Raw genomic sequence first — 18,718 nt, forward strand, 5'->3', positions numbered from 1 at the left:
CCCTCGCCCCCTTTCCTCCCTTAGCCTCCCTCCCAACGGTCAGGACCGCCTGTCAGCCTGTTAAGTTGGAGAGAGAGAGAGAGAGAGAGAGAGAGAGAGTCATTTCCCCAGTGACAGCAGCCCCCGTGCTGTCATCAAGCCGACGTTGCACAACATGATTTGCGCAGGACCCGCTGGCTGCCCAAAAAAGAAGCACATGCAAGCCTGCGCTCGAACTTCCTGATTCTCGACCAGGATCCACCCAGATAATGCTTAGGGCCGGCAAATCACGTTGAAGGTGCTCTGTGCTCTCCCGTCAAGCCAACCCTGGGGCAATCGCTGCTTAATGGATTGCAGTCCAGCCTGCCTAGTGCGAGGTTATTCCTGAAGCTTTCAAGCTGGCATGCAAGACCAGACTCCCAATCTGGAGACTGGAGGCGGAGGCAGGAAACTGGCCAAGGGCAACGAAATGGTCACTATTGTCGAGGCAATGCTTCCCTATACCTAGCATAGCATACATCCGCGCAAATCATGAAAAAAACCCGCACACTGCAACAAGAAGAGACGAAATCCACTGAGGAAATGTGTTCTGTAAAAGTAGACGAAATGACAATAAAGTAAAAAGGTAGGTGACCGCGAGGTCGGAGGTTCTAGTCTGTCTTGGTATCAATCCATGTATCCCACTGCACAAAAGGAAAAGTCAAAGCACAATAACCCAGTCCGTCTATAAGAAACGCCGATTCTAGAGTAGCCAAAATGAAACACCCGAGTATAAGAAACAGATGGCTTTTAATGGAACAGATCATGGACCTGAGGTCGTGTCGAAAAATTAAAAAGGTGTATGCGTCAAGTGAAGAGTCGATCCAAGAAGAAGGTAGCCGGTGTCAGTCCATGATCGAGGTGATGGTGGAAAGGACGAGGACATGATTAGGAACCGAGTCGAATATGCCGAAAACAGAAGTGGCCAATGAAGAGCGTAAGAAAATCAGGTAAATATAGTGATACAGAAACTGGACTGGGTGGTCAGCTCTGGATCCAGGTCAAGGCGCAGACGGGATGCACAGCACTTACAGGTTCGACTTCATAGCAGTCACGTTAGAACTCCAGGGGCCCTGCGCCAGGTGCAAGAAAACCACAAGTAACTTTTTCGCTCGAGAGATCAATAGAATAGCAGATTGTGGTTGGCAGATGTCCTCCAGGGATTCATCGAGTCGAAGGGGGTGGCGGCGGTGCACCAGGCTTCTTGACCCCTGTGGTGTCATAAGCTCCGCGTCCCATGTTGAAGGCTGAGAGGTCTTTGGGTATCATAGCCGATTCTGCGAAGACAGCCATGGTCAGAGAGGTCAAGGTTGGTCTTGTGAGATGGTAGAGGCAAGAGAGGCAGGAGGGTGAAAGTGGATGGAAGAGAGAAAGTAGGTCTTGGGGTTGAAGGGAGTACTCACGGAAGCTTAAATAAAGGACAGGTCTGGCTCTCCCGGAGGCCAAATTAATTTTAAAAATGTCGAAGGCGAAATTGAAAATATTCGAAAAATAAAATAAAAGGAAAATCCAATTAATAGGGTGACTGTGCGTTTGTTGATAGATCGCCTAGCGAGGTACCCAAGATTCCCGGCAACAGGCGGTAATGATGCAGAGGAGGGATGATGCAGCTGCAGGTGAGATCGGAAGTGCGATCCTTATTAAGAGGGATCACAGGTCTGACGCTCGAGACAGGGTGATGTAGCGAGGAGAGGTAGATCTGTAGGGCAGGAATGCGACTTCAAGGTACCAAAGAAATTGGGCTTGTAAGAATGAGGAAAGGATGTGGAGTCCCCTCAAGCCCAGTCGACAGGTCGTTTTTGCTAGGTGATTTCGAGCCCGGTGGATAGGCGGTGGTACTTTATTTCTTTTCCAGAAGATGTGCAGTCTTTGTTGTTGCTTTTTTCTCCGTTCGATATGTCGAGATCGTAGCAAACCCGCGGTAAAACCACGCAGGGACGTGCTGGTGAATTATTGGGGATCAAGCGCGATCTGATCAAGAACCGACAACCAAGGAAACGGAGCGACTAATGCAGCCCGCAAGGAGGTAATCCTGGAAAGGAGGTGCCACGGAAGTGAACTCCGTCTAATCCGGTAATGAAAAAGAAAACAAATGCGAGACTGGACGTATCGCAAGGGAGGATGGAACGCGGCCTGGTAGGTAACGTCACGGAGAGAGGCAGGTCGGGATAAGAACCGAAGGCGCGAGGGAATGGGCGAAAGTACGTAGGGAGGCGGAGGAAGGAGGGCAAGAGGAGGAGGAGGTTCGGTGCTGGCTGTAGATAGGAAGAAGTTCAAGAAGGGCGAGATCAATTGATTGACCAGGCAGGGAATGGGGATGGAAGGATTGAAGAATTTAACCAAGTAGAGAGTTGAAGGGGCTCCATCACTTTGATATATACCGGTACGTAGCTCGCTTTATTCTTCTTATTCTACTGCCATTGCAATTTTTTGATTATTTTAATTTACTGAATTGGGTTATTCTTCTTAAGATTGGGGGAGGATCTGACCAGACAGTCAACAGAGGACTGAAAAAGAAAAGCTTAAAAAAAATAGAATATTAAATCAGAGAAATTAGAGAAATCAGAGAAATCAGAAAAAATGACGGACTGAGAAGAACCACTGAAGAATTTCAAAAAGCAAAACAAAACAGACAAGAGATGAGATAAAGCGGCAGCAGCAGCAGCAGCAGGAGAATCAAAAGGGTAAATACGGAGTACTCAAGAAGAAAAAGAAACGAAAAAAATAAAACCAAATAAAAATAGTAAGTAGTAGTAAGAAAAAGGTACCATACCCCAGCTGACGGGGCCAGAAAAGGCCAGAATTATCGGAGGAATAACAGTAACGATAATTAGTTAAGGAAAAAGAGAAAAGGGAAAAACTAGCAAGAATAATCAATTGCCAATACATGATACAGACCCAGCACTAAGAACAGAAGCAGCTCTGTTTACTGTCGAGCGTACAGTACATACATAGTACTGTACATAGCTAGGTCAGCGGCTCTCCCGTCCCGAAGCTGTGGATGCGAAACCATCTTTCCCTCCCATTGCTTTGCTTTGCCCCCTTTCTTTTCCATTTCTTAGGGGTTCCATTTTCTCTGCGTCCCTCCCCCCTTCAAGTTGCCAACGCTCCGAATGGCTCTTGTGTCGCCATCCTTTCTGCTGCTTCTTGTTGTGCCTGAGTAGTTCATGCTTCACCCGATGATTCAATCCCAAATCCATAATCAATGTTTCGCGGACATGACTCAGAAAATCCCGATGATGGCTGATTCCAAACACGGGGGTTCATTTCGGAAATTGGAAAGGCTATACATCACCCCAAGGACGAAAAGAAAAACAAAAAAAGGCCTATCTGATCTGTAACATTAATCTTCATCATCATCATCAGTAGCATAATCCGAGGTTCCAGAATCCGGGTCAATCGCTAGCAGGTATCAATCAGTCATGGTTCCAGTTGGCCATCTGTTCGTTCGGTCGTAAGGGAATGGATCTTGGGCCGTCATGAGACATCAAAGTACAGTACCCTAGAAAGAGGAATGGTATCGGGGATCTAGCCACACTTACCATCGTCATTGCAGCGACCACCGCGCCATTCTGGTAAAAGCGAAGAAAAGCCCGAAAATTTCGAGATCTCCACCCAGACTTGCACCCTTTGAACCTATCTACGGAGTAACTACTGTAACTACCATTACCACAGAAGCTAGGGGAGAAGGAACCGACTTCTCGGGCAAGTTTGGTGCATGTGAGTGGAGACGACAGCCGCTCACAGGAACCCGCGGATGGATCCGCTGGGGGCTTGTCTTCATGCTCGCTCGCGTGGTGTTTTGGGGTGGGTGGGAAGAAGTGGGAATCAGGGGCCCCTGGAAACTGAATGGATGGATTGTAACCGGGACGATGATGGCAACTGCCATCCATCCATATCATGGATCATGGATTGATCCATCATCCATGATGATTTCCTCCCGGATGAAGCCCTGTCTCTCATCATTCCCGTGTCTTTCAGCATTTTCGCTTGTTGATTGATTGATTGATTGAATGTCTCGTCAGTATCGTCTCATTGACTTTTTCTTTCTTGTTCTCTTGATCCTTGGCTTGATTTATTTTCCGTCATGGATGAGACCTAAATTTTCGGACTGGGGCTATCATTTGCCATCGTTTGGTTGCTAACGAAATAGAGCCGATTAGTTAGGCGGTATTCTGGTCGGCTGCTTTCCCCCAACGCGGCTAGACGCACCCTGGGAAGGTCCCGGAGTAGTACCTGCATAGGCGTCCCATTGTACGATCACGATCATCCCGACTTGATCGAGCAGCAAACTGGCACAAACAATCATTGGATAACTCGCTTACTTGCTTAATAGGTGCTGTACCTCTGAGTAGGCACAGGTAGGTTACATTAAGCCAGTCTATCATCTTACCGAGCTTGACTTTCCACTTTGGTCACCTACGGTATCCTGTAGTCCCTCGACGCGACAACGCAGGGAGAACTTAAGGGGGCGGAGGGGCATGCATGAGGTAAGCAACAACAGCAGGCCGCAGCCTCCGGACACTTTTACTTTTACTGCTAAGTCGACCACCTTATGGGGAAAAAGAGGGTCTTTTCTTGCCTGGATCAAGTCTCAGAACCAATCCGAGAGCTCCCTGTTGGCTGGTCAGGCAGTCGCTCGCCTGGCTAGAGAGATTCGGGAGACTATGGCGAGCAAAATCACTGTTTAGTGTTTATTGATTCGATCCCCTTCCTCGGCTGGCCCACCAGTCTCCTGATTTGATTCATGCCAGCCACAGGAGCGATGATGAGATGGGATGGGATGGTGGTTCGTTTGTCTGAGACTAAGCCGACTAGACTAGGACAGGTCAACTCAGCGCCTTTCGAGCCACATCATTTTCTCCCCTACCATACTCTGTACAGGTTAACTCGTTTCAAACCCTCTCGCTTCCCGTTTTATCTCTTTTCAAGTGATACCTCGCCTATCGGTCTCGACCCTGGATTCCAGAACCTCTCTTTCCCTTCTAGCCCTCTGGATTTGGCCTCTTCTTGTCTCTTTTGGTGGATATTTCTGACCTGGTGGTCACCGGGGAAATCGGACGGGCTGAAAGGGGGCAGTGGGGCCCTCTAATAACGATCATTGATCCGGCAAATCCACCGCTACCCGTCTCCGTCATTACGTAGGCTAGTATTATTCTCGACCCAGACTAGACCCAGCCTGCATTCTTCTCGCGTGCTTCTAGTCCTTCTAGCGCCACTCCCCGCGAGCCCCCCTCCCAATGGGTCTTCTACACAAACCGCCAGGCAAGCTCATCATCGTTCCTCATGAACTCCTAGGAAGGTCTAGAGGGAGACTAGTATGGCTAACTCAGACACCAGAAATTGATTGACACGGCGGAATTCCCACACAAGATTTGTGTACCCGACAGGACCTTGGTGCAGCCCTGTGCGGGCTTTCTAGGCCGGTGACATACCCGGACACATGGAAGTCGTTGTCTACCCACCACGACTAGAGACTAGGGTAGGTACTTACCACTTTAGGAAGATAAGGATGATACTTACTGTAGATTTCTCAGTAGTCGTTTGCGATTGGTAAGATTTGCAGTCCGTATTATTCCTGTAGCATCGCATTTGTGACCGCCTTCCCAGGTCTTTCTCCGTCCTTGGCAAATACGAGGATACCCAGTCGCTTGCACTCCGTCTGACCTAAAATTACTCGAACCCCCACACAGCCGCTAAGCTGCTGATGCCGCTACGTACTCATCCACTGCATACATCATTCTTACTTCTTGAGGAATTGAACTCCCCGACACTCGCCACAATGGGGCGCGGAGGGAACAATAGCGAATCAGAGTCCATTTTTCCCGAATTGTGGTGTCCGCTTGCCCGTACGACAGACATGCTGAAAGCAATACCCAGCAGGCGCCACGTCTGCTTGTGGTTCCGAAGATCCCAGCGACTTCCGAGCCGCCAGCGTTTGAGAGTCACTCGACCTGGTGTGCGTGTATAGCATGGCGCCTGTTTCTCCTTAGATCCAGGGGCCTCTGTAGCCAGGAATGCAGAAAGTACGCCTTATCCTGAGCGTGTGGCAAGGATGATCCCTGGGAAAGTTGGCGCGAACGCGCGTGTAGGTACTAATCTCTGAAAGATAGATCATCTTTTTTGTTTCGGGTGATTGACCAGCCACTATTGATTGAAAGTCTACATAGTATGTTTGTAAAGGGCCTAGACAGCCTTGACTTTGCACTGAGAAAGTAGAGTAAGTTGTCTCTTTGAAACAGAGCAACCAATAAAATGTATTGGTTGGCTTGTGTTGACTTATCGCTCGTGCTTTGTCGCCAAACGGTACTTTCTGTCTAGAGTTGCGATAGCGATTGAAGTCTCAAACATCAGGACGACACGCAGCGACGACGAGTATGATTTTCATGTTACCCAATAGATCCGGTACATCGCATCTCGGCTAGCATCAAAACCATGCCGTCAACATTCAGCAACAGCACTACAGGGTCGGCAGACAGCCCCCAGAGGACTTACGATCAACTGCCGTCGAATTCTGCGAGCATCACCTTTACCGTTCAGTAAATTCATTGACAGTCCAACCCACCCATTCTCCTTAAGACTCAACTCTAACTCAACTCATGCCCAACGACATCCCCGAGAGAACCCACCCATCCAAACAAATGGGTCCCCGCCAGGGCAAAAGCCGAACTTCTAGAAAACTTCTAGAAGGCCCATCCGGACGGTAACTTTCCCAAAGCCGCGGGCGAGTTAGATTCCATGGTTCCCTCCCGAGATTCGTCCCAGTCCTACTGCATTAGGCACCTAGACTAGTGTATGGAGCCTGGTGTTCAACAGCGACGAACGTCATTGCATACACTACGTACCTAGTTTTTGACCAAGTAACGTAGAATAGAAAATTACTAGATTCTCTCCTCAACGGTCCGAGTTTCCCAAGGAAGCAAGACCCGGGCCCGGATTGGTTTCGGAACTCCATATTCAGATGGTTTTGTGGACTCTGCCTCACAGAAGTGTCTATTACCATGCTGGGCTGGGCTGCCGGCGAGTACCGTCGTAATCCGCATACGGGTATTCCCGTATTCCGGACTAGAATGACACTAGAAACCCGAAGGAAGGCCCGCTAGTTAGATGCAGGAACCGTTGGCAGTTCTGGAGACTATAGTGCAGTACTCCGTAGTTTGACCGGTTTAGGGGGGAGGGGGAGGAAAGCTGGGAGCCTGAGCCTAACGTGGATCACTGTAGGTGCCTGGCCAGCCAGGGAGGGAGAATAAGACATTTTTGCTGCCCTGCCCTGCCCCCCCGGTCCTAGCAAGCAGCGCCCCCAGGAAGCCTCAGATAGATTGAAATCTTCCGCTTTCCGTCGGAGTGCGGACGTTGCGTTCCGCTCTTGCAGGGGGAGGTTTAAAGGGTTGTTGATGAGGCTGGTTCGTTGGTGCTAATTTGGGATCCTGGGATGCGGGTTTCGGCTTGTTCTCTTCGAGTATGCTTGTAGGGCCTTGGTGTACTCTGTACTGTAAGGAGACATTGCAACCGAAGGCGCGAGCCTGATTGATTTGACCTAGCTCCGACTCGGGAACGTGGGCATGTGACTGACTGATTTTCTGGAGTTACGCTATCGTCAGTCGGTATCTACCAAGTACTGTAGTCTATCTACTGACTACTGAGCATCCCGTAGTGTTGTGTCTCTAACCACGCGGATCTATCAACTCTCCGATCGCCTGTATGGATCTCTCTCCCCGATCGTCTTCCAATCTCAAAACACATCCAGTCTCGTCCAGCAACATCGGATAATGCACTAACTTGGCTAAGTATGTAACTTGATTGATATTCTTACTGAAAAATTAGGCCCAATGCACAAGTACGCGATATGCGATATATCGAAGAAGTATTGCGAATCAGGAAAGTGGAATGATTGCCGCGGGCAGGTTACTCGCTCTGGAGCACTAGCCACACAACCTGCAAACTGTCAGGTATCCGTTGAAACAAGGTTGATCTGCCTGCTGTATCTACTGGACTAAAAAGAAAAATACAGAAACAAGAAAGGAAAAGTTACTGTGGCCGCATGCAAGCTGCTGCGGCGTTCTGTGCCGCCCGCTCGGGGAATCTGTGTTCTGCAGCAGATCAATCGAAGCAGACAGAAAAAGAGGACATGTGTACCGGATGGGGTAAATAAAGCCATGGGATGATCGACCGATCTGCTGTGAAACCCAAAAGGTAAATAAAATCGGTAGCCCAGGCAGGTAGTACATAACGTTAGTGAGTGGTTAGTGACAAGAGGTCTGTTCGCCATTGGGAGGGAGCTACCTTGCAGCAGGCCAGGGGGGGCGGTGGTGGGATCGCGACCCATGCAGGGAGGATGATGGCATCGGTATGCTAGTAAGGTTTTAGTTATACTGCAGAAGCGGCGACTGGGATTATCGCAGTCGGACATGATTGTATGTGTGGGTTGCTAGTTTGGTATGTCGCATGGATGGCGAACACCAGGCTTTGGCATCTGCTATCATCAGCACGGCACCGTACTCGTGCAAAAGTACCTCTTTCTTGATATGATCTACCGGATCTTCTCTATGTGTGTGTGCCTGTGTCTCACTCGATGGATATGATGGATACGCGGAACTGATAGACACGTTCTCCTTCACGGTGCAAGAGCACCTGTCAATTGACGACAGTGCCAGGTAGATCCCTGGGAAATGCTTCCCGTTCATGTCAAACCACGGCAGCCCGCCCTTCTTGTCTGCTCTGGACTTGACCTAGTTTCAAGGATGAACCCATCTGGGCAAGATGGGAGAGATTGGAGGAGTAAATTTGCAATTGGAGTTTGAGTTAGATTACATACGGTCGGTATCAATCACCTACCCTACTCTGCTCTCGTTCGACACCCGACGGGGCAAGGATGTGTTCGCCTTCTCCCTTCCTGGGTGGATCAGGGGTCGTAAAGTAAGACCGACGGTAACGAATCGATAACCCTACCTCAAGAAATCCGCGGAACCACAGCCGGAGGGATTAGCGTCGCTGCAGTCACGGGATGGCGTTCTAGAAGAGGGAACTGATCGGTCGGCTCATTACGAACCGGTCTGAATTGCCTGCCCTTCGATCTGGGCCGTCCTCAATTACGGGCACTTTCTTTGCTTTTTCTGGTGGTTGGTTTCTTCTTTGGCGCTCTGATCATCATTAACTTATCATTATCCATCAAGAGCATCATTTTCGATTTGCTCCCATGCCCCATTCCACTTACCCTACTCCTTCACTACCGAAATATATCAATGGTTCGCTGGGGTCCTCTTTCTTGTTTCCCCAGTTCCAGACTAACGCATCCACCCGCCACACTGGAACCTCGACCCATCCCCATTCCCTCCCTCCCTCCCTTTCCCCGTCCCGAGCCCCGATTTCAATGTCCGTTTTGGGGGGGGCGACACCTTAGCCAGCCACCCAGGGTACTCTCTCTCCCTCTCTCGGAGACATATTGATGATAGGCAAGAAGACCGATCGGGATAGAGAAAGACTTTTGGAGTACGGTAGTGCACCGGCAGTCCACCAGTAACTTATAGCTAGCTAGTTTACCGGATGATTTTAGTGCTGGGAATCATTGATCTATTGAGTATCTCTCTGTAAAGTCCACTAATCTGCAACCTATCGCCTGTTACCCACACCCGGCTTCTTGCTTTTGATCGCCGTTGTCTTCGCTCTCCCCCATTCCCCGGTCTTTCCCCCTCCCCCTCCCCCTCCCCCTCCCCCTCACCCCAGCCTCACAACACACACAGACAGTAACAAAGCCCGCCGCCGCCGCCCGGGTCCCCCGTTAGCCCGCTCCTGGAGGATCGACTGCGTTTCCCGGTTCGGGGAGATGATCTACGTGCTGGCCCTCAGTGTCGGGCCGGCTTTTTTGGGGGGGCGCGGGTGAAGCTAGGCAGGCCATAGCATCCATACAGCAGATGTAAATCACTTTTTTGGAAATGATAGGTCTCATGACGGGGAATTTCTCTTGTCTCTTCCCGTACCGTAGGCAGCGCCAAAAGAGAGAGGCGGAGGGGGGAAGGAACAGCCACTGTTCACGCCATTCTCGGCTTGAGATTGTGATCTAAAGGGAAAAAAGAGGAAAGAACAAAGAAGAGGAAGAGGAAGATTCTGGAAGAGATTGGTTTTTACACTAAGTGAACAGTGAACAAACCGTGAGTTCACGCCTGGTGTCTCTCTTTCATTGAGAATACCGGTGGTCATGTTGGTGTGGCTTATGAAGGGAAGAAAGAAAGATGCCTGGACCAGCCCAGAACAGGTGGATGATGGCTGGGCATGAGATGAGTGGGATGGCATACCGAACTTCTAACCTACTCCTCCATACTCAACACAGGGTCTAATTACTGACTCGGTTCCTGGTCTGAGAGGGAGTAAGCCCTTGGGCTGAACTAACCAACCAACCCAGTCAATACCCATGTCTCTCTCCCACGGGAAACTTGCGTCTATCCATCCAGCGCTTCGAGCCTGGAATACTAGTTACGGGGTACGTACAGTACGTAGCGCCCACAAAGAAGCAGAACCAGCAAACCCTCCCTCTGTCACTCTCTTGGGGAATATTCTGATCTGCCAGAATAAAAGTTCTAGACTCTTTCCAGAGATCCAATCTGATCTTCCGCTGCAGGGTATGTATCGGTATGTACAGCACTTAGCAGTGGTCCCAAGGGGGTTACTTACGAGTACAATAAGAGGGAGATGGTGATCGTGCAGATTTAGAATTCCTATCGGATGCATAACTTTACTGGTCAATGTACACATCAGTATATCAGGAGCAAGGGTCTCCAGTAAATCAATCTGTCAATTGAATCAGCGCCAGCGCCACAGGGGGAAGGATTCAGTAAAATCGCGCAGCTTCCTCTCGGCTTGCTTGCTGTGCTTACCGTCATATCGACCATAAGTTATCATTTCCCTTGACTCAGTCCGACTCAATGCAAGGGGAGCGAATTGCAATGAGGGATTTACACAACCTCAACATTTACTCTGCTGCAAGTGTTATTATCACGAATGGGTGGACTGGTTTTCCAACCCATTGAGGCATATCTATCCAACGGTATCTGCCTATCAATCAAGCAACAATTGATCCCCGACTTGTTTGACTCCTCGATATGCCAAAACATTCCTGACAGGTAGGTAGGGAAACCTACTGGTGGGATCGTGATCATCACATCCGGATAAGTTAGTTACCGATTGATCTTCCGCGCTTCTCTTCCCTAGATACAATTTCCCCTTCTCCTACCGCAGTGGAGCTGGAGCTGGAGCTGGAGCTGGGGTCTGCCTCTTTTCTTTTCTTTGCTCTTTTTTTTTTCTCTCTGACCTTGAGTGCTAGCTACAGATACTACCCGTAGGCCGTAATATCATTCGTCCGGATAGGAACTTCCCCGTTCCAATTCTTCCTTGACGCGGCGGCAATTTGGTGAGATCTCGGGGGGAAGTCCGGATTTGCATCGGTTGGTGGGAGGATGCAGTAAGTTACAGCTTCCCTACTACCGTACAGTACTGTACCTATCGACCTAGTACCCTGTTTACGGAGCTTCCTGGTTCCCGGGGCTGTGTAGTCCCGTTCCGACTTTTGCTTTTTTTTCTGCGTGGATTTCCCATCCGGGTTGCTGGGTGGGCGATAGATACTTCAGATGCAGGTTTCGGGTACTTTAGATGCAGATGCTGGAGGCGTTTTGGGGGGGGGGTGTGGTGCGGTGCTTGTCTTAGGTTAGGGCAAGTTTACTAGGTTAGTAGGTTGTTGTGTTGCGAGATGGGCCGATGTCTCAATCAGTTCCTGGAATCGCTTTTCTGGTGTGCTTTTTGGGGGATGGGGGGCGGAAGTAGGGGGCAGGGTACAGGGTACAGGTTTTGACAGGCGCTTAACTTAGTTGACTAGCTTTTTTTGCTTGAGTCAGGGTCTCAGTGGCTGTTTGTGCTGTACCGGCTAGACCTGGGTTACGGTGGTTAGTGCTCATAGGTAGGGGAGGTAAGCTATTAAGTTTAACTACCTAGTTAGGATTCTAAGGTCTGCTTATAACTATAACTACTAGGTAATCCCTGTTTGGCTGCTAGTGTGGATCGGGTGTGGTCGGGGTGAAGAGGTCTAAACAACTTGACCTTAACTTCGTATAACGAGGCCAGTGGGCAGGGTTGGTGCACAACATCCATTCGAACAGTCGAGACAGATTGAAGATAGTTTGACTTGGCTGTTTCTCTTCATCTACAGTCCCAACACTACATGGATGCTGTCGGTGTTACTTCTGTCTTTGGCGACATGATGCGTCTCCTTTCGCGTTCCTCGCTGTCTCAAACCGACCAGAGACATGGCTCGCGTTCGCTTCCAGATACCATGCCTGGAAAGTATCCTTGCTGGTGCTCTGTGATTCCAAGACCTGGAAATGAGTGTCTTGGATACTTCCAGGTACCGGAGTTGACGGTTTGAATTTCCCTGGACCAGTCTGGTGTGCTGCACACGGCTACGGTAAGTCAGGGGAGGGAGTGTTGGGCTTCAATGTCTCAATTGGACTGAAACAGCTATAAGCATCCTCATCATCATCATCATCATTAAGTTATAGGTCATGGCGATTTCGCTCCTCCATCAGATTCACCAAAGAAATCACGAGCTGGTGTTCGTGCCGTACTTCTCAACACATCCATGTGCCATCTCGTACTGCAAGAATTCAATCCCCCGAGTGTCAGCCTCCCATCTTTCCGCCCTCGTTCAAGACAGTGGGAGACGGTTTCACTCACCTGTTCGTCGGTCTGGCAAATCAGCACCCGCGGTCCCTGGGAACCACCAGCCTTGGAAACGTCCACCACCGTCTGGCCCTCGCCCGGGCCCCTGTCGTTGGACGCCTCATCGATGGCAAAACCGAGACACTGGCATCGCTCGATCACCGCCTTCCGCAGGAGAGCGCTCTTCTCGCCTATGCCACCCGCAAACACGAGGGCGTCGACCTGGCCGCCCAGCTTCAGGTAGTAATTCCCGATGTAGCCGAGGATGCGGTCCACGACGATGTCGAACGCGAGCTTGTGGCTGGGGCTCGGGGGGTTCTCGACGGCGATCTGGGAGAAGTCGGTGGTTCCCGTCAGGGCCTTCCAACCGGACTTCTTGTTGAGGATTTCTTCGGCCTAGAATGAGGGGTTAGCTGCGCTTACGCTGCACTTCTCACAGGTTGGTTGCGCAGAGCCCCGAGGATTGCATACCGTGCTGATGTGCATTTCTTTGGTGCTGGCCGGGCTCAGTTTGCCTGCTTCGCTGGTGTAGTGGAATACCAGTCTGGTCACATTGTCTCGTTAGCCTTGTTCTGTGCTCCAAAAGGCGGGCGGGGTTCTCCCTTACGATGGATCAATATCTCCGCTTCGCGTCGCGCCCGGCAGTCCCGCCAGAGGAGTCAAGCCCATCCTGCGCACAAGCGTTAGTGTCTGACTCAACCGACATCAACCGACAGTCAAACTGCAAGCGAAGCATCTCTCTTACGTGGTATCGACCGATTTGCCATCCTTGATCGCACACATCGAGGCGCCGCTTCCGACATGCATCGCGATCACGCTGGTCTGCTCGACGGGCTTGTTGAGGAATCCCGCCACCGATCGCAGGATATACGAGTAGCTGATGCCATGGAAGCCATACTTCCGGAGACCCTTGGATTTGGCGACTTCCGGGTCGATGGGGTACGTGCGCACGTGCTCGGGAATCGTCTGGTGGAATGCCGAGTCGAAGAAGGTGATGCTTTTCACGTCGGGGATCTCGGTCCGGCAGTGACGGATGATTTCCAAGGCGGAGAAGTTGTGTCTGTGATCCGTTGGTGTAAGTTTGGACGGTAGGAAACACTAATATTGCACGCCAGCGGGGAGCTTCTATTTCTGTGCCTTGGAACGGATGATTGGATTTCTGAGAGAACATACAAAGGAGCCAGGTCCTCGAATTCCTCCAAATGGTGATAGGTCTCGTCAGTGATCACGACGGAGGAATCGAAGTCACCCCCGTGGACGACGCGGTGGCAGATGTAGGCCAGATCGTCCTTGCTGCCGACTTCCGACAGTCCCGGGTCGGAGACGCAGCGGTCGAGGAGGAACTTGAAGGCGTCCTGCGGGGTCCCGGCGCTTTCCTCGATCTCCTCGGTGTGGCTCTTCTCGCCGCAGGTGTACTTCAGCTTGGCCGGTGGGGCGGTGATGCCGGAGACCTGCGCGGTCGCGATCACCTTGGGGTTCTGCTCGAAGGTGTAGAAGGTGAGTTTGACCGAGGAGGAGCCGGCATTGACGGAGAGGATGGACTTGCGGGGCATGGTGAAGGGAAGGGGAAATGAATTATTGAATTAAGGTATGAGTGATTGGTGTGCGTAGTGGGAAAAGAGAGGGGGATCTTTAGGCGGGGTATGTAAGTATGTACACGATGCAAGGAGATCTATCTCTATGCAGCAGTTCGAAGAGTCCGTCAATTCCTGGCTAGGCCGGCCCTATGGTTATATGTACTTGTCTAATGTTCGAAATCTCGGAGTTGCATTACCGGATGGGTCTGACTGCATGTATGATCTTGCAGGTGGGCAGGGCAGTTCTTGGAAGTTGTTCGTAGCTCTGGAAGATTGGTGGGGAGAAAGATAGCGAAAGTGGTTGGGTGATGTCAGAGACCCTTCACCAGGTGACGTAGCGGGAAGCCAAAGAAAAAAAAAATAGTAGGGAGAGTCGGACAGGATACAATGTCAGGTTTGTCAACACCGGACTTATTTCAAGCTGCATCTCCCCTCCCATGAGCCTGGTGGTCTGATATCTCTCTGTATTTTGCCTGTCTTTGTCTAATCAACTTACCCTACTGTCCTCCACGTGGGATTTATCCAATCCCCGCGTATACTCCTACGACTCGCTTCCTACTTTCTCCGTTACCTTATCGCGATAAGCCCAGCCATCTCCCCTACTGTATCAGCCCATCATGCCGGGAGAAGTCATCGATCGGCCGAATCCCAAGCCGGAACCATCCCACATCCCAGATCTCGTCGAACAATTGCAGGTTCAACTTCAGACAACTAAGCTGGAGGAATCAGATTACAATGCTTTGCAGAAGTATCGTCGTGCGGCGGCGTACATCGCTGCTGGTAAGCTAGCCAGCCAATCTATCACCACCATTGTCGCACAAACATAAGCTAATGACTGATTGTGTTTACAGCGATGATCTTTCTTCAGGATAATGTGCTGCTGAAACGTGGACTGAAGCATGAGGACATCAAGCCTCGGCTCCTGGGTGAGTTTACCCCCATACCGGTTCCACCGGTTCCGTTCCAAAGCCACAGCAGCAGCAGCAGCTCATACTATCTCCGCAGGTCACTGGGGTACATGTCCGGGGCTGATCCTGGTGTACTCACATCTGAACTACCTGGTCCGGAAGCAGGATCTGAATATGCTCTACGTGGTTGGACCAGGCCACGGCGCTCCGGCTCTGCTGGCCTCCCTCTGGCTGGAAGGCTCATTGGGCAAATTCTACCCCGAGTATTCGCGCAACATGGACGGTCTCCGTCAACTCATCTCGACCTTCAGCACGAGTGCTGGACTTCCTAGGTAACGAGAACGATTTTTCTCCCGGTCGAGGTTCGGTCCTGGTAGACATGTTGCTGACCTCCTTTTCTCTCCTCTCCACAGCCATATCAATGCAGAAACTCCCGGTGCGATTCATGAGGGTGGTGAATTGGGTTATGCCCTAGCTGTCTCATTCGGTGCGGTCATGGATAACCCGGATCTCATTGTCACCTGTGTGGTTGGCGATGGAGAAGCGGAAACCGGTCCGACAGCCACGTAAGTCCATCTCATCCGGTGGTCGTCATCCATTGGTTGGCGTGATGCTGATGCTAATGGTGTTTCAAGCTCGTGGCACGCCATCAAGTACATTGACCCTGCTGAGTCGGGCGCCGTCTTGCCCATCCTCCACGTCAATGGATTCAAGATCAGCGAGCGCACTATCTTCGGGTGCATGGACAACAAGGAACTCATCACTCTTTTCACGGGTTACGGTTACCAAGTCCGCATTGTTGAGAACCTGGAGGACATCGACACCGATCTTCACAACTCCATGGCGTGGGCGGTTGATGAGATCCACAAGATTCAGGAGGCGGCACGTTCAGGCAAGCCAATCATGAAGCCTCGTTGGCCGATGCTTGTGCTGCGGACACCAAAGGTAGGCTCATAAATGGTTAATCTGCTGATGATCGGGGAAAGCTAATCTGTACTCTCAAGGGCTGGTCTGGACCCAAGGAGCTTCATGGAACGTTCATCGAAGGTTCATTCCATTCGCACCAGGTGCCTCTCCCAAACGCGAAGAAAGACGACGAGGAGCTGGCTGCTCTGGAGAAGTGGCTCTCTGCTTATGGTCCTGACGAGCTGTTCACTGAAGGCGGTGATATTATCGATGAGATCAAGTCGGTGATTCCTGCAGACGACGAAAAGAAGCTGGGCCAGCGAGCTGAGGCCTACAAGGGGTACATGGCACCGGAGCTCCCTGACTGGAAGGAGCTAGGCGTGGAAAAGGGCACCCAAGAGAGTGCTATGAAGGCGATTGGAAGATTGATCGACCAAGTGTTCACCAAGAACCCACACAGTGTCCGACTATTCTCCCCGGATGAGCTGGAGAGTAACAAGCTCGACGCTGCTCTGTCGCACACCGGAAGGAACTTTCAATGGGATCAGTTTTCGAATGCCAAAGGTGGTCGCGTCATCGAGGTGCTGAGTGAACATCTGTGCCAGGGCTTCATGCAGGGTTACACCTTGACCGGCCGCACCGGTATCTTCCCGTCCTACGAGAGTTTCCTGGGCATCATCCATACGATGATGGTGCAGTACGCCAAGTTCAACAAAATGGTGAGTTGACGAGCCCACTCTTGTCTGTTGCCCTTGGATACTGATTTTAGTAGGCTCAAGAGACATCCTGGCACAGCCCAGTGAGCAGTCTCAATTACATCGAGACTAGCACTTGGGCCCGGCAAGAGCACAATGGATTCTCGCACCAAAACCCATCCTTTATTGGTGCAGTCCTCAAGCTGAAACCCACGGCCGCCCGTGTGTACCTGCCACCTGATGCCAACACCTTCCTATCCACGCTTGATCATTGTCTCAAGTCCAAGAACTACATCAACCTGATGGTGGGCTCCAAGCAGCCAACACCGGTGTACCTTAGTCCAGAGGAAGCCGAGAACCACTGCAGAGCGGGTGCGTCGATCTGGAAGTTCTGCAGCACTGATGAGGGTCTGGACCCTGATGTTGTGCTTGTCGGCATCGGCGTCGAGGTGATGTTTGAAGTCATCGCTGCGGCGGCTATCCTCCGCAAGCGTTGCCCCGAACTCCGAGTCCGGGTTGTGAACGTGACGGACCTGATGATCCTCGAGAACCACGGGCAGCACCCGCATGCTCTGACGACGGAAGCCTTTGACAGCCTGTTCGGATCCGACCGACCCATTCACATTAACTACCACGGATACCCGACTGAGCTGAAGGGGCTGCTCTTCGGCCGGCCTGGTCTGGACCGGGTCACCATCGAAGGATATATGGAAGAAGGCAGTACCACGACTCCGTTCGACATGATGCTGTTGAACCACGTTTCACGTTACCACGTGGCGCAGGCTGCTGTCATTGGGGCCTCCCGACGAAACGAGAGAGTCCAGGTACGCCAGCAGGAGCTGTGTGCGGAGCTCGGCCACGAGATAGCTGAGACGCGCAAGTATATCCTCAAGAACCGGCAGGGTAAGCAAACCTCCCCTTCCAAGTCCCAAACTCTTGACCCTCGGAACCCGTACTGATCGTTGTGTATAGACCCCGAAGGAACCTATGAGACGCCCTCCTTCGATTGAATTGACCAAAGAGGCTGTCGGATAATTATGAGTCATGAGATTTCAGACAATCGATAGTTAATAGAGTTTTCAGATTCATTTCTTTGTGGAGATCTATAGCAAGGTAGACGTAAGTAGGGGCAATGGGGGCTTGAAGGCTATGATCGCTAAGGGACATGGCTTCCTATTGAGCGTCGTCCACCATTCCCAATACGTAGAAGCTTGCGATGAGTAGCGGCGGGACCGGCCGTAGAAGCCTGAGGCAGCGCATGAATCCTTCAAGTGAAGCTGACATCAGAGCGGCTCACGGAGTTCTCCATCACCGTCCCTCAACTCACTGCCACACGGAACACACAGGCTCGACAATGATCAGGCTGCCATATTTGTTTGAATTTCCATTGAAAGTATAGCATCACCGTCAAGGGCGTACGTATCACGTCCTGCATGGAGACTTAGCTTTTGTTGTTTGTTGTTGACACGAGTCATTGACATCGGGGTTTGATCTTCCCGATCTCCGCTTCCCTGTCAACTTTTCCCCCTACGTCAGCCGGATTAGGATGAGAGTGAGATCCCGACCGACGAAGCTGAAAGGGTCTGGGCGCTGAAACGAGCCCTCACGCAGTGTGGCCTTGGCCAACTGCAGCTGCAGCTGGCAACGACAGGTCACTGCTCCATCCCACGAGACAAGCGGACACTTTATGCAACAACGGCATTCGGCGGTGGTGATTCGCCTAACAAATGTCCCGGCCGTGGCTCTCTCGGGAGCTTCGGCAATCCTTAGGCGTTAGGTGACAATCTAAACCCGATTCGGTGTACCTTGCGAGTCCATATCTTCGCCGCGCAACTATGGAACCAGCCAATCCCCCCCCGTCAGCTCTCTTTTTTGGGTCTCGCTCAAAATACCGTGGACATTCGGCGAA

At 51.2% G+C, this 18,718-nt stretch overlaps 2 protein-coding genes across 2 annotated transcripts; one reads left to right on the forward strand and one right to left on the reverse strand.

Moving 5' to 3' along the window:
- Positions 1–12,488: 12,488 nt before the first annotated feature.
- Positions 12,489–14,714, reverse strand: BO82DRAFT_358838 (putative acetate kinase). Its single transcript, XM_025636404.1, has 6 exons — positions 13,897–14,714; positions 13,469–13,783; positions 13,331–13,393; positions 13,195–13,267; positions 12,739–13,119; positions 12,489–12,658 (listed from the first exon to the last, which is right to left on the reverse strand). Exons 1-6 carry the CDS (start codon positions 14,274–14,276, stop codon positions 12,605–12,607), a joined length of 1,266 nt encoding a protein of 421 aa, XP_025486900.1. The 5' UTR covers positions 14,277–14,714; the 3' UTR covers positions 12,489–12,604.
- Positions 14,715–17,892, forward strand: BO82DRAFT_346382 (putative phosphoketolase). The gene is made up of 8 exons (XM_025633753.1): positions 14,715–15,080; positions 15,152–15,226; positions 15,306–15,540; positions 15,622–15,774; positions 15,844–16,153; positions 16,213–16,833; positions 16,887–17,712; positions 17,782–17,892. The coding sequence occupies exons 1-8, from the start codon at positions 14,918–14,920 to the stop codon at positions 17,817–17,819; spliced, it is 2,421 nt and encodes an 806-aa protein (XP_025486901.1). The 5' UTR covers positions 14,715–14,917; the 3' UTR covers positions 17,820–17,892.
- Positions 17,893–18,718: the final 826 nt, after the last annotated feature.

The sequence above is a fragment of the Aspergillus uvarum genome, assembly GCF_003184745.1.
Source record: "Aspergillus uvarum CBS 121591 unplaced genomic scaffold BO82scaffold_79, whole genome shotgun sequence".
In the NCBI taxonomy this organism is placed as follows: domain Eukaryota; kingdom Fungi; phylum Ascomycota; class Eurotiomycetes; order Eurotiales; family Aspergillaceae; genus Aspergillus; species Aspergillus uvarum.